The sequence below is a fragment of the Xyrauchen texanus genome, chromosome 46, assembly GCF_025860055.1.
Source record: "Xyrauchen texanus isolate HMW12.3.18 chromosome 46, RBS_HiC_50CHRs, whole genome shotgun sequence".
NCBI lineage: Eukaryota > Metazoa > Chordata > Actinopteri > Cypriniformes > Catostomidae > Xyrauchen > Xyrauchen texanus.
Genome location: NC_068321.1, coordinates 24,191,850 through 24,206,263, shown reverse-complemented (window position 1 = coordinate 24,206,263; position 14,414 = coordinate 24,191,850). Strand labels below are relative to the sequence as shown.

Here is a 14,414-nt window from a genome sequence, read left to right as displayed (position 1 = left end):
TGCCAACTGTTATGAACAACATGGCAGAAAAATGGCATTAAGCCTCATAAATTCGCTGCAACTACAATACAACGAGACGCGGACACATTTTTGTTTGCTGTTTACAGAGTCTAGAGCCGTCAGAGACCAGTGAGATATCACACGACACTTACAGCAAATCAGCGAATGACTGATGGCTCAATTTCAAACGAGAAATACAGTAATCATTGTAGTTCTTAATATGTGTTTGGTCACATCTAAAGAAACCGTTTTAGATCAGACCTTATAATGCCTTGGAAGGCATCCTAATGAGGTGCCTTCATATGCAAATCACTGCCAGTGGAGTCATTACCGGTGTCTGAAAGCTAGAAAATGCTGCATTTGGAGGCTGTATACGGACGTAGGAGGAAAATAAGGTGCCTTACACACTGATTGAGACCAGTTTCCTTAATGGAATAGTTTGCCTAAAAATGAAAATACAATGCAAGTGAATGATGGCCATAATTTTGAAGCTCCACAAAGCAGATAAAGGCAGCCAAAAAGTAATCCAAAAAACTCCCATGGTTAAATCCATGTCTTCAGAAGTGATATGTTCAATATTTAATACTTTTTTTTTTTACTATTAATCTCCACGTTCAATTCCACTTTCTTCTTCTTTTGTTTTAGGCAATTTGCATTCTTCGTGCATATCGCCACCTACTGAGAATATATAGTAAAAAAAGAACTTAAATATTGATCTCACCCATACCTATCATATCACTTCTGAGTTCATTTGCATTGTATGGACTAAAAGAGCTGAGATATTCTTCTTAAAATCTTCGTTTGTGTTCAGCAGAAGAAAGAACGTCATATACATCTGGGATGACATGAGGGTGAGTAAATTATGAGAATTTTCATTTTTTGGTGAACTATCCCTTTAAGAGGTACATTCATACAAAAACACAGTTGGTTAAAGGCTGATTTAAGCTATTAACTGATTAGGCAGCAAGGCAACAAGGCAGCTGCATTAGCTATTAGACACAGCCTAGTGTACCTGCAGCCTACCATGATTTTGCATGATAGTTAAAACCTATATGAGTCAATGGATTTTACCCACCATCTGAAGAGGTGCACACTGCACAGCAGAAATGTCACATTCGGTCTGTGTCCTCTGTCTGAAGTTCAACAGCTCTTCTGAGCACATGCACTCAAAGTTGAACATGACAGTTTAGAAGTTTCAGATTTCTACTGAAATCTGCTCACAGTAAAAGAGAGAGACAGACTTTTCCTAATACATCCTGTGCCGTCCCCATATCTCTCCTCTAAATCCAGGTCAAGTCCCTGGTGTGAATCAGACATATGTAACCCTGACCGGACCAGAGCAGGAGGAGACTGAGAGGTTAGACAGTGCTAACATTAGCTCTGCATTAAAATAGATCTACTGTAACCTGTCCATACAAAACCAGCCATAGCAAACAGGTTTGAGACTGTACGATAACAAATGATATCTCTTAAAAAAACACTCTGTCTCATAGATGGCAATAAGACACATTGGCAAATGGAGATTTGCTGAATTCTCACCCTCTCACCGTGTTGTTTAAAACCTAAATTACTTTTTCTTCCGTGGAACCAGTGTTAATATTTTAAAGTTAAAACTAATTAAAATGTAGTCAATATTTCATCTTTTCAGATTCATTCATTTTAGTCAGTTTTACTCTAACTAAAATGGCACAATTTTAGTCGACAGAAATAACACATTTTAGTCATCGATAATGTGCAACATGACAAACTGTAACAGACCAAATATTTAATATATTTTGAAAAATTTATAAACTAGAGGTTGACCAAATACCGATATCTTATGTGGTGGAAAAGGCCAATAACCAATTAATCAAGTGAAAGATTTTAAAATGGATTTATAGAAAAACATTTATTTTTCTTTCCTTACTATGACGGGAACAGACATAAAGGCTACATGAGTCCAAAATTAATAAAATCCCAGATGCAGTTTATTGTTCAACCAAAATCCTAATTTATTGTATAATGTGGGACTGTTAAGTATAAACAAGCCCAAAACACACAAGGGACTCTTATTTTGAAATGACAGAGACTTGGCTCTGTTTTAATACTCTATAAATATGTATTTACCAAATTAAACTTTATGTATTCACCTGAAGATGGTTTAGTGTGTGTATGTGTGAACACGGAGGAATAAAACATTTAAAAAACTATCGGCATAGATTTTTGCCAATAACATTAATTCCAAAAAGCAACAATCGGCATCGATTAATCGGTAAAACCGATTTAGCGCTAAGCTAACATGGTTCAAGTTCACTTGTTAATTCGCTTTATTGTCTGTGCAGATGTAAGTTGTAATATTACGTTTATGTTGTGGATATAGCGGATTAATCTTGCATAAACAGGATGCGTTTGTGTGAGGTAATTCATCTGTTAGTAAAGTTCATTGTACAGGTGTTCAACTTGCGCAGCTCAATCGGGAAAATTCCCAATAAACCATCACAGGATTACTTGAATCAATTCTTTGGTTTGTTTTTACTTGTTTTTAATAAATAAATAATAAAAAAATATTTAAGTTAATATCTTGCCGTATGATTTTTTTTTCCTCATCATATTTCCCCCAAAAAATGTTTTATTTCAAACCGTTTGATTATCGTCATGATGATACATTTCGTCTTGTCTTTATTATCCTATATTGTATGTGTAACTGGTTCTACTCAACCCACTCCGAGCGGGAATCGAACCGGTGTCTCCGTCGTGGGAGGCAGGTGCGCTAACAAGGAGGCTAAAGGCTACGGTCAGTCGCTAGTGCACCTCTTGTGGTCAGGAGAGTGAGGTTTACACACTACACAGCTATCTACCAACTGGCTCCCGTTACACTCACCCACCTAAACCTCACTCCCATCCGAGTCACGGCACCATTGTAATCGGCCCTGGTCGCCCCGCTCCGAACGGGACTCGAACCGGGGTCTCTGGCGTGGAGGCTAATGGCCTCCAGCATCAGACGGTAGTGCACCTCTTGAGATCAGGAGAGTGAGGTTTACTACCAGCTGGCTCCCGTTACACTCACCCACCTAAACCTCACTCCCATCCGAGTCACGGCACCATTGTAATCGGCCCTGGTCGCCCCGCTCCGAACGAGACTCGAACCGGGGTCTCTGGCGTGGGAGGCTAATGGCCTCCAGCATCAGATGCTAGTGCACCTCTTGAGGTCAGGAGAGTGAGGTTTACTACCAGCTGGCTCCCGTTACATATGTGGAAAAAAGGTGCAATGAAAGTGAATGGCGACTGAGGCTAACATTTGCCTATAATCTCTTTTGTGTTTCACAGAAGAAAGAAAGACGAACTGGTTTGGAACAACATGAAGGTTAATAAATTATGACACACTTTTCATTTTTGGGTAAACTATTCCTTTAAGGGTTAAATGAAACATAACTTAGTAAAACAAGCAACAACATGACAATGTCCAGTCATGCTGAGCAACCAGGAGCTTCTGTATGTATCTTGAATGTTTCTTAAGGGGGCATTGAAATACAATTGTTAATAAAGTTTACCCGTTTTATAGTCTTTCAAAGCTGATTCCCATGCATGACAGATGCTGCTGCCCAAACAACACAAGAACTTTGATCATCATTCCCCTGAGCTGCTGCCCCTCTATAGATCACACAGTAAAGATGCCATTTAAAGACACTAGCAGTGTTTTCTCATGCCCGCAGGAGGGGAAACTGCACGTAGCCCTTAAATAAAAACACATTAAATGAGCAGCAAATGATCTGACCCATACAAAGATTTTCATGAATAGATTTTAAACAGTAATTTAATTCAGTAAGTTCTATTTTGGTCAGGGACCTCTTCTTTGTCTCTCTCTTTCTCTCTGTAACAGATGTTCCCCTCTGAGCAGGGGCCAGTTCTGTAATTTCTCACAATGCTCCAGGGGAAGCACTCGTATGACAGCGCATTCAGGTCTTCATGCAGTTGCAATAACATGCTGTGCTTCTGCCATGTGCTTTTTTTCTGCCTCTACTATCAATCTGGACAATTGTCTGTTTAAAGAAATAGTTCACAAAAAAAAAAAAAAAAAATCGCTCATGTAGTTCCAAACCCATTTGACTTTCTTATGCACACAAAAAGAGAATTTGTTATTAATGTGTGTCAATTTCAGTGGATACTGATGAAATTTTAGATGTTAGAAACGGCTTTAATTTAATTTAAGTCATTTGTTTTGTCGGTTTGGGTGGACACATGAGAACTTGCAATGAGAACTCACTCGCTACTGTAAACAAGCTTCTATGGTTGCGTTTTTGTCGCATTATTGTTCACAGGAGAATTTGTTTGTTTTTAGCGCTAAATAACGCAAGTTCTTGCATTCACATGTATCACTGTGAACAAGCTTTTATGGTAGCGCTAAAGCAACGCTAGTTCTCGCATAAACAAGTGACCACTGTGAACATGCTTTACTCCTAGCGCATCAAAAATGCAATGCAAGTTCATGCATGAACACCTCCCACTGTAAAAGAGCTTTTTTTTGTAGCGCAAAAAACAATGCAAGTTCTCGCATAAACACACGTGCTACAGTGAACATGCTTTTCTTGGACTGCTAAAACAATGCAAGTTCTTGTGTGAAAGAGTACATCTTTGAACAAGCTTTTCTAGTAGCGCTAAAACAACGCATGTTTTTACATGAGCAAACGTGCCACCGTGAACAAGCTTTTCTAGTAGCGCTAAAACAACGCAAGTTTTTACGTGAGCAAACGTGCCACCGTGAACAAGCTTTTCTAGTAGCGCTAAAACAACGCAAGTTTTTACGTGAGCAAACGTGCCACCGTGAACAAGCTTTTCTAGTAGCGCTAAAACAACGCATGTTTTTACATGAGCAAACGTGCCACCGTGAACAAGCTTTTCTAGTAGCGCTAAAACAACGCAAGTTTTTACCTGAGCAAACGTGCCACCGTGAACAAGCTTTTCTAGTAGCGCTAAAACAACGCAAGTTTTTACGTGAGCAAACGTGCCACCGTGAACAAGCTTTTCTAGTAGCGCTAAAACAACGCAAGTTTTTACGTGAGCAAACGTGCCACCGTGAACAAGCTTTTCTAGTAGCGCTAAAACAACGCAAGTTTTTACGTGAGCAAACGTGCCACCGCGGAACAAGCTTTTCTAGTAGCGCTAAAACAACGCAAGTTTTTACGTGAGCAAACGTGCCACCGTGAACAAGCTTTTCTAGTGCGCTAAAACAACGCAAGTTTTTACGTGAACAAACGTGCCACCGTGAACAAGCTTTTCTAGTAGCGCTAAATAACGCAAGTTTTTACTTGAGCAAACGTGCCACCGTGAACAAGCTTTTCTAGTAGCGCTAAAACAACGCAAGTTTTTACGTGAGCAAACGTGCCACCGTGAACAAGCTTTTCTAGTAGCGCTAAAACAACGCAAGTTTTTACGTGAGCAAACGTGCCACCGTGAACAAGCTTTTCTAGTAGCGCTAAAACAACGCAAGTTTTTACGTGAGCAAACGTGCCACCGTGAACAAGCTTTTCTAGTAGCGCTAAAACAACGCAAGTTTTTACGTGAGCAAACGTGCCACCGTGAACAAGCTTTTCTAGTAGCGCTAAAACAACGCAAGTTTTTACGTGAGCAAACGTGCCACCGTGAACAAGCTTTTCTAGTAGCGCTAAAACAACGCAAGTTTTTACGTGAGCAAACGTGCCACCGTGAACAAGCTTTTCTAGTAGCGCTAAAACAACGCAAGTTTTTACGTGAGCAAACGTGCCACCGTGAACAAGCTTTTCTAGTAGCGCTAAAACAACGCAAGTTTTTACATGAGCAAACGTGCCACCGTGAACAAGCTTTTCTAGTAGCGCTAAAACACATGCAAGTTTTTATGTGAGCAAATGTGCCACCGTGAACAAGCTTTTCTAGTAGCGCTTAAACAACGCAAGTTCTCACGAAATAAGTGACCACCGTGAACTTGCTTCTCTCATAGTGCGACCAAAACGCAACCAATCATAACACATTTAATGTTTAAAAATATGTCCATTTTGCAGCATTTAACGTCACCGAATTGCTAAAATAACGTTGCCTGTTTTTCGTTGCTCTGAAAACATTTTTCTGCACCAAACTAATGCAATTGTTTGTTTCATTTAGCTACGCCTGCTTTGAAAATTGTGTAAAGCTCAAACACAAAATCTTAATTTTCATATTCAGCAGCTGTCAATTAATTTAGTAGCAATGTTGAACTGTCTTCTTACAAGCTCTCGAAGACTCCTGTAATTGTTAATGAGAGGCTTTAACAGCAATGACAGGCTTAATTAGACGGATATTCACTCACACTAATATAGCAAAATCTGGTTGACGTGCTTATGTACTGTAAGAGAATGGTGTGTGTGTACTGTATGTGCGTTTTTCCCCTGTAGTTTCAGCCTTAGACAGCACACCCACGGACCATCTGAAGAATATAAACCTTTTTAGCAGACTGTGATGATGCGTTTCCGCCTTATTTAGCAGTGCAAATCTCGCAATTGTTTTATATTATACATTTTTTGGTAACACTTTACAATACGTGTGCATTAATAAGCATTAATTCATGCTTAACTAATGCAAAGATAATAATGAGTTAATGTATGACTCATGATTAACTAAGACATTGTCACATCAGTCTGTCTGATTAATATATTAAGTTATATAAGAATTGCTATTAATTAAATGTGTCACTGTGGATTAATTCCCTAACAACTTATTATATGAATGAATAGTGTTAATTAATGCTTAATGACCATAATGAGCTGAAGCCATATATTTGAACAATACGGATGCACTAATATGCATTAAAACATGCTTAATTACTGCATTATTACTGCAAATTCATGTGTTAATTACAACAGTAATATATGTACAGTATGTAGTGTACAGCATTACATTTTTAAAAGGACTATGTGAAACCGTATGCAATAATAAACATTCAAAACAGTAGTATGCAACATTGTTGCCACATGACCTCATTACATTGCATGTTTAAATCAGTGACTGCCGTCCAGTTTTTATCTCAGAAATGAATATGATTATTTTGCATCTTTATTCCAATTAAATGTATGTTAACTTCATTTATAACACTGGAAATGAAATGTCAAATTGATTGCATTGCATTGTGGAAGATTAGGGATACATCAATACAAAATCTGCGTGCTGATACGATATCCGAATTCAATTATTTATAACAACTTCTGCTGATAATGCAAGTTTGGTCGTTTTTCTTTTTATGCTACCTTGTTTCAAATCACTATTAATGAATTACACAACTTTGAAATAAATTTAAATAACTTATTATTTATGTCTATACAGTATGACACCCATATTTCAGAGTAACTCAGTAATAAAAAAAGCACATTATTAACTCACATTAACTGAATTCTGAATGATGAAGCTGTGTCTCTCTGCTGTCATTGTCACCCAATTCAAAGTAGTTCCACACAAGAGACACTGTAGAATTTACACACTGTAGAATTAGTAAGAGTAATATGGAAGTATGCAATCTGATCTAGTTTTGGAAGTGTGTGTTTGTTTACACTCACCAGGCTGTTGCTGTGTTATGTGTGATCTGTGTTGTGTTATGTGTGTCCTCTATCATGCCGTGTCTGGTCTGACTGCAGCTGTGTTGATGATGTTGCTCATAAGGTTCTGATAGAGCTCTAGGTTGAACGGGACGCCCGTCATTCTCCTCCTGCCCAGTGGCGTGCCACTGAGTGCGGGACTGTTTCAGCCAGCGGCCCCCCAGACCGCACTTCTCCAGATATACCCGACACACTTCATAGTTCATGGCAGAATAATACAGGAAGTCAAGGGCTAACAGCACCATGACGAAAAATCCATAGATCCACACGCCGATTAAGGCAGAGTAATTGCTGTGACAGAGAGAAAAGAAGAGAAATTTAGACCCTCTTAAAACTGCAGTGCATATTTTTTGAACCAGGAATATTCCGGGTTCAAAGTTAAGCTCAATCAACAGCATTTGTGGCATAATATTGATTAGCACAAAAATACATTTTGACTTGCCCCTTCTTTTCTTTAAAAAAAGCAAAAACCCAGGTTACAGTTTGGCACTTATAATGGAAGTGAATGGGGCCCATCTGTAAACATTAAAATACTCACAATTATAGCCATAAAACATAAACAATATGCGTATTAATATAACTTTAGGCTGATAAAATTTTCGGTGTAAAGTTATAGCCAGTTTTACAAGTTCATTGCCATCATGATGTAATGTCAACAAACCCGAAAATGACTGAAAATGACAGCTCAAATAATACATGAGTTTCAATTGAAGACTTAATGTAATTGCTTCTATAAAGTTATAAGCTTCACATTTCTGCCTGTATGCCCTCCAACGTAATGCCACAAATGCTGTCGATTGAGCTTGACTTGTATTGAACCCGGAATATTCCTTTAAATATAAATAAGCCATTTGTAGGTTGATTTCTCTGTAAAAGTGTAAACACTGTGGTTTTGTGGCACTTTTAAAACATTGTTTTTTTTAGCGTGTGTTCAGGAAATATTCATTTTTGCAGTTTCGTTTGGTGGCACCGGCTTTAATGTTTTAATTAATCTACAAATGGCTCTCCCTAATATTTTAACATAAGAGTATTTAAAAAATGTTATATAATTTTACAAAGAAAAGAAATACTGTATGTACACAATCGTAATACTTAAGTAAAGATACTTTAATGGAAATGTACTCAAGTAAAAGTAAAATGTAAAAATACTAAATTTAAAGTATTAAAGTCACTGTTATTAAATGTACTTAAGTAAATGGTAAAAGTAAAGTAATACTGTGGCGGTATGGAGTCTATTCATTCGGATATGTAATATTCTGATTCCCAAATTTATTCAGATCACTTTTCAAACCAATTTGACCGATTGAAAACAATCTAATTGGCCAAGAGAGTCCTCTCAAATGATTCGTTCAGAATTCAATCATCATCGCTATCACATACCCGCATGCAGTTTACATTTGCAGCTGTTATTTTTTGCAGTGTTTACACACAAAGTAACAAAAATATATGTAAGATAGCATTCATTTTGCTTCAAAATGTAGTGACGTAAAAGTGAAATTCAACAGAAGTATTTATACTGAAGTCAAGTAGAAATATTTCAAAAATGTACTTAAGTATATTATAACTATACACCTCAGGTTGTTGCTGTCAGTGTGGCATTAATGCATTCTGCCTAGAGGACAACAACAGCTAGACAAACATTAACTCATATCTGCACCAGACTGAAAAGAACATTGGACCATCCCAAGATGGGGGTGCTTCTGAGAATCTATGGTGATTTAACCTCAGGCCAGCTGTAAATATCACTGCCTTATCCTGCTGACCACTGATGAGAATGAAACAGCTTCACATCAGGCTGTCTGTTCTATCAGTAAATGCCTTAAAGGGATAGTTCACCCAAAAATGAAAATTCTGTCCTCATTTACTCATCCCTATGTGGTTCCGAACTCCTATGACGTACTTACTTTTGTGGAACACAATGGAAATGTTGGCAGAATAATGTCATATAGGTTTATCTTGCAGCCAGGAAACTCACTTGTGAGCGTAACCATCTGGAGATGTGGTCAGGTTGACCCCCATGATTGTCTGGAACTCGGTCTCATTGCAACAGTACTTGAAGGCTGTGTTGTTATGGTGACAGCAGAACATGTACGTCTTATTGTCTGAGAGACGAGGACAGTGGAATCCAAAGTGGTAGCGCCCCTTGTGATCAGAGTAAGGCTCGCACACCCGAAAGTGTGCAGAAAAAACTGTAAAAATAAAAAAAAGGTGCAAAAACAGGACATTTAGTGTGCGAAATTGTAGGATAGAAGATAGTCAGCATAACAACCAAAATTGACCATATTTGCTTTTTTTAATACACGCTCCTTGCTATCCGTTATTGCACAGAAAGAAAATGTTTGCCTTTGTTTTCTTTCATCGGTTTGCTCCGCCTCTGAAACAACTTCCAAATTTGTATAATGTCACCAAGCACTCTTACTTTTCAACACCTCAACCCGTTGTTGTAGTACTTGAATCCAGGACTCGGACATGAGTTCGACTTGAGTTGCCAGATTGATGACTTGTCTCCGACTTGAACACTAACGACTAATGACGAGCATTGGGTGCATTCTGACTCAGAGGAGAGGACTCGTTACAACCGTTAACTTTTGTGCACTGCCCAATTATGGCATGAGATCACATGCATGTCATGCCACGTACCTGGTACACGGATTTCCTTTTCTTTCATTCAAAACTGGATGTGCACTCTCAAATCTCCCTGCTCTCATTCATACTAACCTTATCTGTTTAAAGTTATATCCAAAAACGAGATTAAAGGGTTTATCTATATTACGTCATCATGACAACAAAGTTGTAATATTGGATGTAACTTACACAAATACACAAATAGTTAGTAGGTGATTTAATCACACTAAAATTATGTTAACACGTATAATGTATTCGTGTTGTGGCTATACTTTTAACCTCCTGAGAATCCGCGTCCACATCCATGGACATTACTTTTTGGCTTCGCTATAGGCTATGCATAATGTCATTTCATCTAAACCTACTGATCTCAGTTCAGAAGACTGGGCTCTCATTAAAGAGTTAAACTTTCGACGCACCGAGTCATGTGACAAAACAACATGCCGCCGATCTCAGCTGACTTTGTCTTTGGTAGAAACGGCAACAAAACTACATCTGGTAAGAAACCTCATTATGCTTCTACATTAAAAACCTGTTTAAATCAAAAGAGTAGAGTCTCTAGTTTCATCTGACATGCCATTTGTCAGTGATGTATCGCGAAACACCACGCTGCTAAACACAATGACCACCTACGTGGACTACAAGCTAAATATCTGATATTCACAGTGCAATGATCAGATTGAGAATAAATGGATGCATCCAAAAACTGGAAAATGTTGCTTTCAGTAGCTGTATATGGAGCTAGAATGAAAATAAGGTGCATTTCAAACTGTTCTGAGACCAGTGCAGACAGACAGCACACTGGAGGTTAAGTCATTCCCTAATTAGGGAGCAAGGGAGCATCCTATAGCTTTCCTATGAAGCCAAGTGCATTCACTCCTAACATCCAGTCAGAAGTTCAGTTTCAGGCTGCAGATGCAGAAACGGGGCAATGGTAATCAGTACATAGCTTCAGTGTTTATAATGTACAAATTTGTGGCAGGGCGGAGGGCAGGGCCGGGTCGTGATCCTACACACCCGGTCCCGTATTAGGCTAATTATGCCTCTGTGAGGGATAAAGGCTGACTGCAGAGGATCGTGCGGGAGAGAGAGATCGTTTACGGACATGGTGCCGAAGCCCGGGAAGGAGGAGGGATACGCCGTAGTAGAGTTCTCGCCACTACCGTCCACCCCAGCGGAGCAGCCGCGGCCATCTGCCGGGGGACGAGGAGCCCAGCCGCCTGAAAGAGGACGATGGCCGCAGACCGCGAGGGGAGAATGGGCTCCTAACCGACCACCTGGAAAGGTCAGGGCCGCTGCCAGGGGCGGAGGAGTTCCCTACCAGCCGCTGAAACGTGGCGGGGTTTAAGACCGCCGACTGCGAGCGGGGAGGGGCTCACTGCCGACCGCCTGGAGCGAGGGACCGCTGCCAGGGGCGTGGGAGACCCCTTCTGCTCCCCGAGAATGCAGCGGGCTGGAGGATTGCCTCTGATCTGCCCGGAGAGGCGCGGCTGTCTTCCGATAGGGGGTGTAGGAGTGGCCGAGGAACAAGCTGCGGCGTATCGGAGAACCGGCGAGTAAAAGTTTTTTTTTTCTCATCTCTTTCCCGCACGATCCTCTGCAGTCAGCCTTTATCCCTCACGGAGGCATATTTAGCCTAATACGGGACCGGGTGTGTAGGATCACGACCCGGCCCCGCCCTCCGCCCTGCCACAAAATTTCTGATGTAATGTCCATTACGTCTCAAAATGACATGAATAACCAATAGTCCTGGAAACATAATAAACAATTTGAACAACTATCTATAGCTTGGCATTATTTATAGCTTGGGAATGAAAAATGCACACAGCAGTCATGCTCGGGTCTCAGAAGGTTAACATGCTGTGTATTTTAATGTTTTTGCACTGGTCCCATTTACTTCAGTTGTAGATATAGTTGTATTTTTGTTTAAATAAACAAGGGAACGAGTCCATTATTTTTTTGTAGTAATCACCTTTATGCAACATATAGTGTTGATTGAGCTTATCTTGTATTGAACCCCTATATTTGCTTTTATTAGACATATGCTGCCATGTAAAGGCAAAACACAGCGACTACTGTACACATTTCATCAAACTGAAAATCTAAGCCATTTGTCTCCATTTCAGTGTTGGTGTAGTTACTGCATTTCGACTTTTTAAGGCAGAATAGTAACACGTTAATAGGAAATAGGAATGGGACGTGTCGCAGGTCAGACTCGAATCTGAGCACTATAGAAGCACAAGCACACATTTGGAGCATTTGCACTTACTGCTGCATCATTGCTCCAGCATTAGCTGTCAGTTCTAATAGGAAATAAATCTTCTGATTTACAGCCAAGTTCTTTCATTACAAATATATGATTTTGAGTGAATCACTGCATTTAAGTTCATTTTTCAGGTTTTATGATGCTCACCACATTTCGTGGAGTCTTCAGAAATGGAAATTAAATTGAATGGTATTCTGAACCATAAAAACGTGCTTGGAATATTTTTTTTTCTCTGATTCCGGCAGGTTCTAGAGTTAACTCACATGGGTCGGTGTTTTAAATATGACAGTCACAGTTCTGGTGCATTATTCATGTCAGAACTCAGAATAGAGTGTGACAGCTCTGTGCAACTAACCCCTGTTGACATGATTCTCCCAGAACAACCCAAACTGAACAGCCAGACTTAACAGTTCACAAACATCAAGTGAGAAGTCAGAACCAGATATGCTTGTTTTGAATTTCAATCCCAAGTTTTAGTCTAATTAGCTCTGATGCGATCATAGGTGAAGATGAGAAACAGTCCTCTCAGATGAAAGTCTTTCTGATAAATCATTATATTATGCTGCGAAAACTGATATAAGTGAAATTGTTTATTGAATTGAGCTTGAGATTCTTGTGAAAAATAATAGCCATTGTTTGTTTGAAGAGCTTTGAAAAAAGGCTTAAAATATACTGTACAACCTCTTTGATGTTATGATAAGGTGAAGGTGTTGATGGTTCTCAAACTCTGCAAGCAAGGGAGCAAATTTATCTAATTATGTAAGGAACATTTCAGTAACCAATTAAGTCAGTAATTGGTCTGACAGTCACAGTCAATCAGAATATACACTCACTGAGCACTTTATTAGGAACACTATGGTCCTAATAAAGTGCCTGATCTGGTCTTCTGCTGTTGTAGCCCATCCACCTCAAGGTTCGATGTATTCTGGGATGCTATTCTGTTCACAACAATTGTACAGAGTGGTTATCTGAGCTACCGTAGCATTTCTGTCAGCTCAAACCGGTCTGGCCATTTTCGGTTGAACTCTCTCATCAACAAGGCATTTCCATCCACAGAACTGCCGCTCCCTTTTGTTTTTGTATTGGGAACCATTCTGAGTAAACATTAGAGACTGTTGTGTGTGAAAATCCCAGGAGATCAACAGTTATAGAAACACTCAGACCAGCCTGTCTGGCACAAACAATTTTTTCCCCAAATTGATGGTTGATGTGAACATTAACTGAAGCTCCTGACCCGTATCTGTATGATTTTATGCATTGCACTGCTGCCACACGATTGGTACTAAGTCGAAGCACCTTTGGCAGCGATTACTGGGTATGAAGTGACAAGCTGGCCTCCATTCGCCATTCTCAGTCATGGCCTCCTAATACTCCCATCGATTATTTGGCTATATAACTCTACTCTCTCCTCTCCACCAATAGCTGGTGTGTGGTGGGCGTTCTGGCACACTATGGCTGCCGTTGCATCATCCAGGTGGATGCTACACAATCATGGTTGTTGAGGAGATTCCCCCTATACTATGTAAAGTGCTTTGAGGGTCTAGACAAGCGCTATAGAAATGTAAGGAATTATTATTACTATTATTATAAGTTTTGCACACCTGGATTTGGGGATTTTCTGCCATTCTTCTCTGCAGATCCTCTCAAGCTGTCAGATTGGATGGGGGCAGTCAGTGGACAGCCATTTTCAGGTCTCTCCAGAGATGTTTGATTGGGTTCAAATTCGGAATCTGGCTGGGCCACTTAAGGACATTCACAGAGTTCTCCCTAAGCCACTCTTCCATTGTCTTGGCTGTGTGCTTAGAGTCATTTTCCTGTTGGAAGGTGAACCTTCGGCCCAGTCTGAGGTCCTGAGCACTCTGGACCAGGTTTTCATAAAATATATCTGTATTTTGCTGCATTCATATTTCCACCCCTTCAACCCTGACCAGTCCCTGCCACTGAAA

The 14,414-nt window shown here is 39.8% G+C and overlaps 1 protein-coding gene across 2 annotated transcripts in view; it reads right to left on the bottom strand.

Moving 5' to 3' along the window:
* shisal1b (shisa like 1b) overlaps positions 1–14,414 on the bottom strand; it is a 45,645-nt gene that overhangs the window by 1,668 nt on the left and 29,563 nt on the right. The window contains exons 3-5 of one of the 2 annotated variants that reach the window (XM_052120154.1): positions 9,553–9,766; positions 7,539–7,868; positions 7,366–7,446 (exon numbers count right to left, since the gene is read on the bottom strand). In XM_052120154.1, coding sequence (XP_051976114.1) covers positions 7,422–7,446; positions 7,539–7,868; positions 9,553–9,766 — 569 coding nt within the window. In that variant the 3' untranslated portion in view covers positions 7,366–7,421. The remainder of the gene's footprint in view (positions 1–7,365; positions 7,447–7,538; positions 7,869–9,552; positions 9,767–14,414) is intronic. The other variant, XM_052120155.1, reaches the window with a different exon arrangement.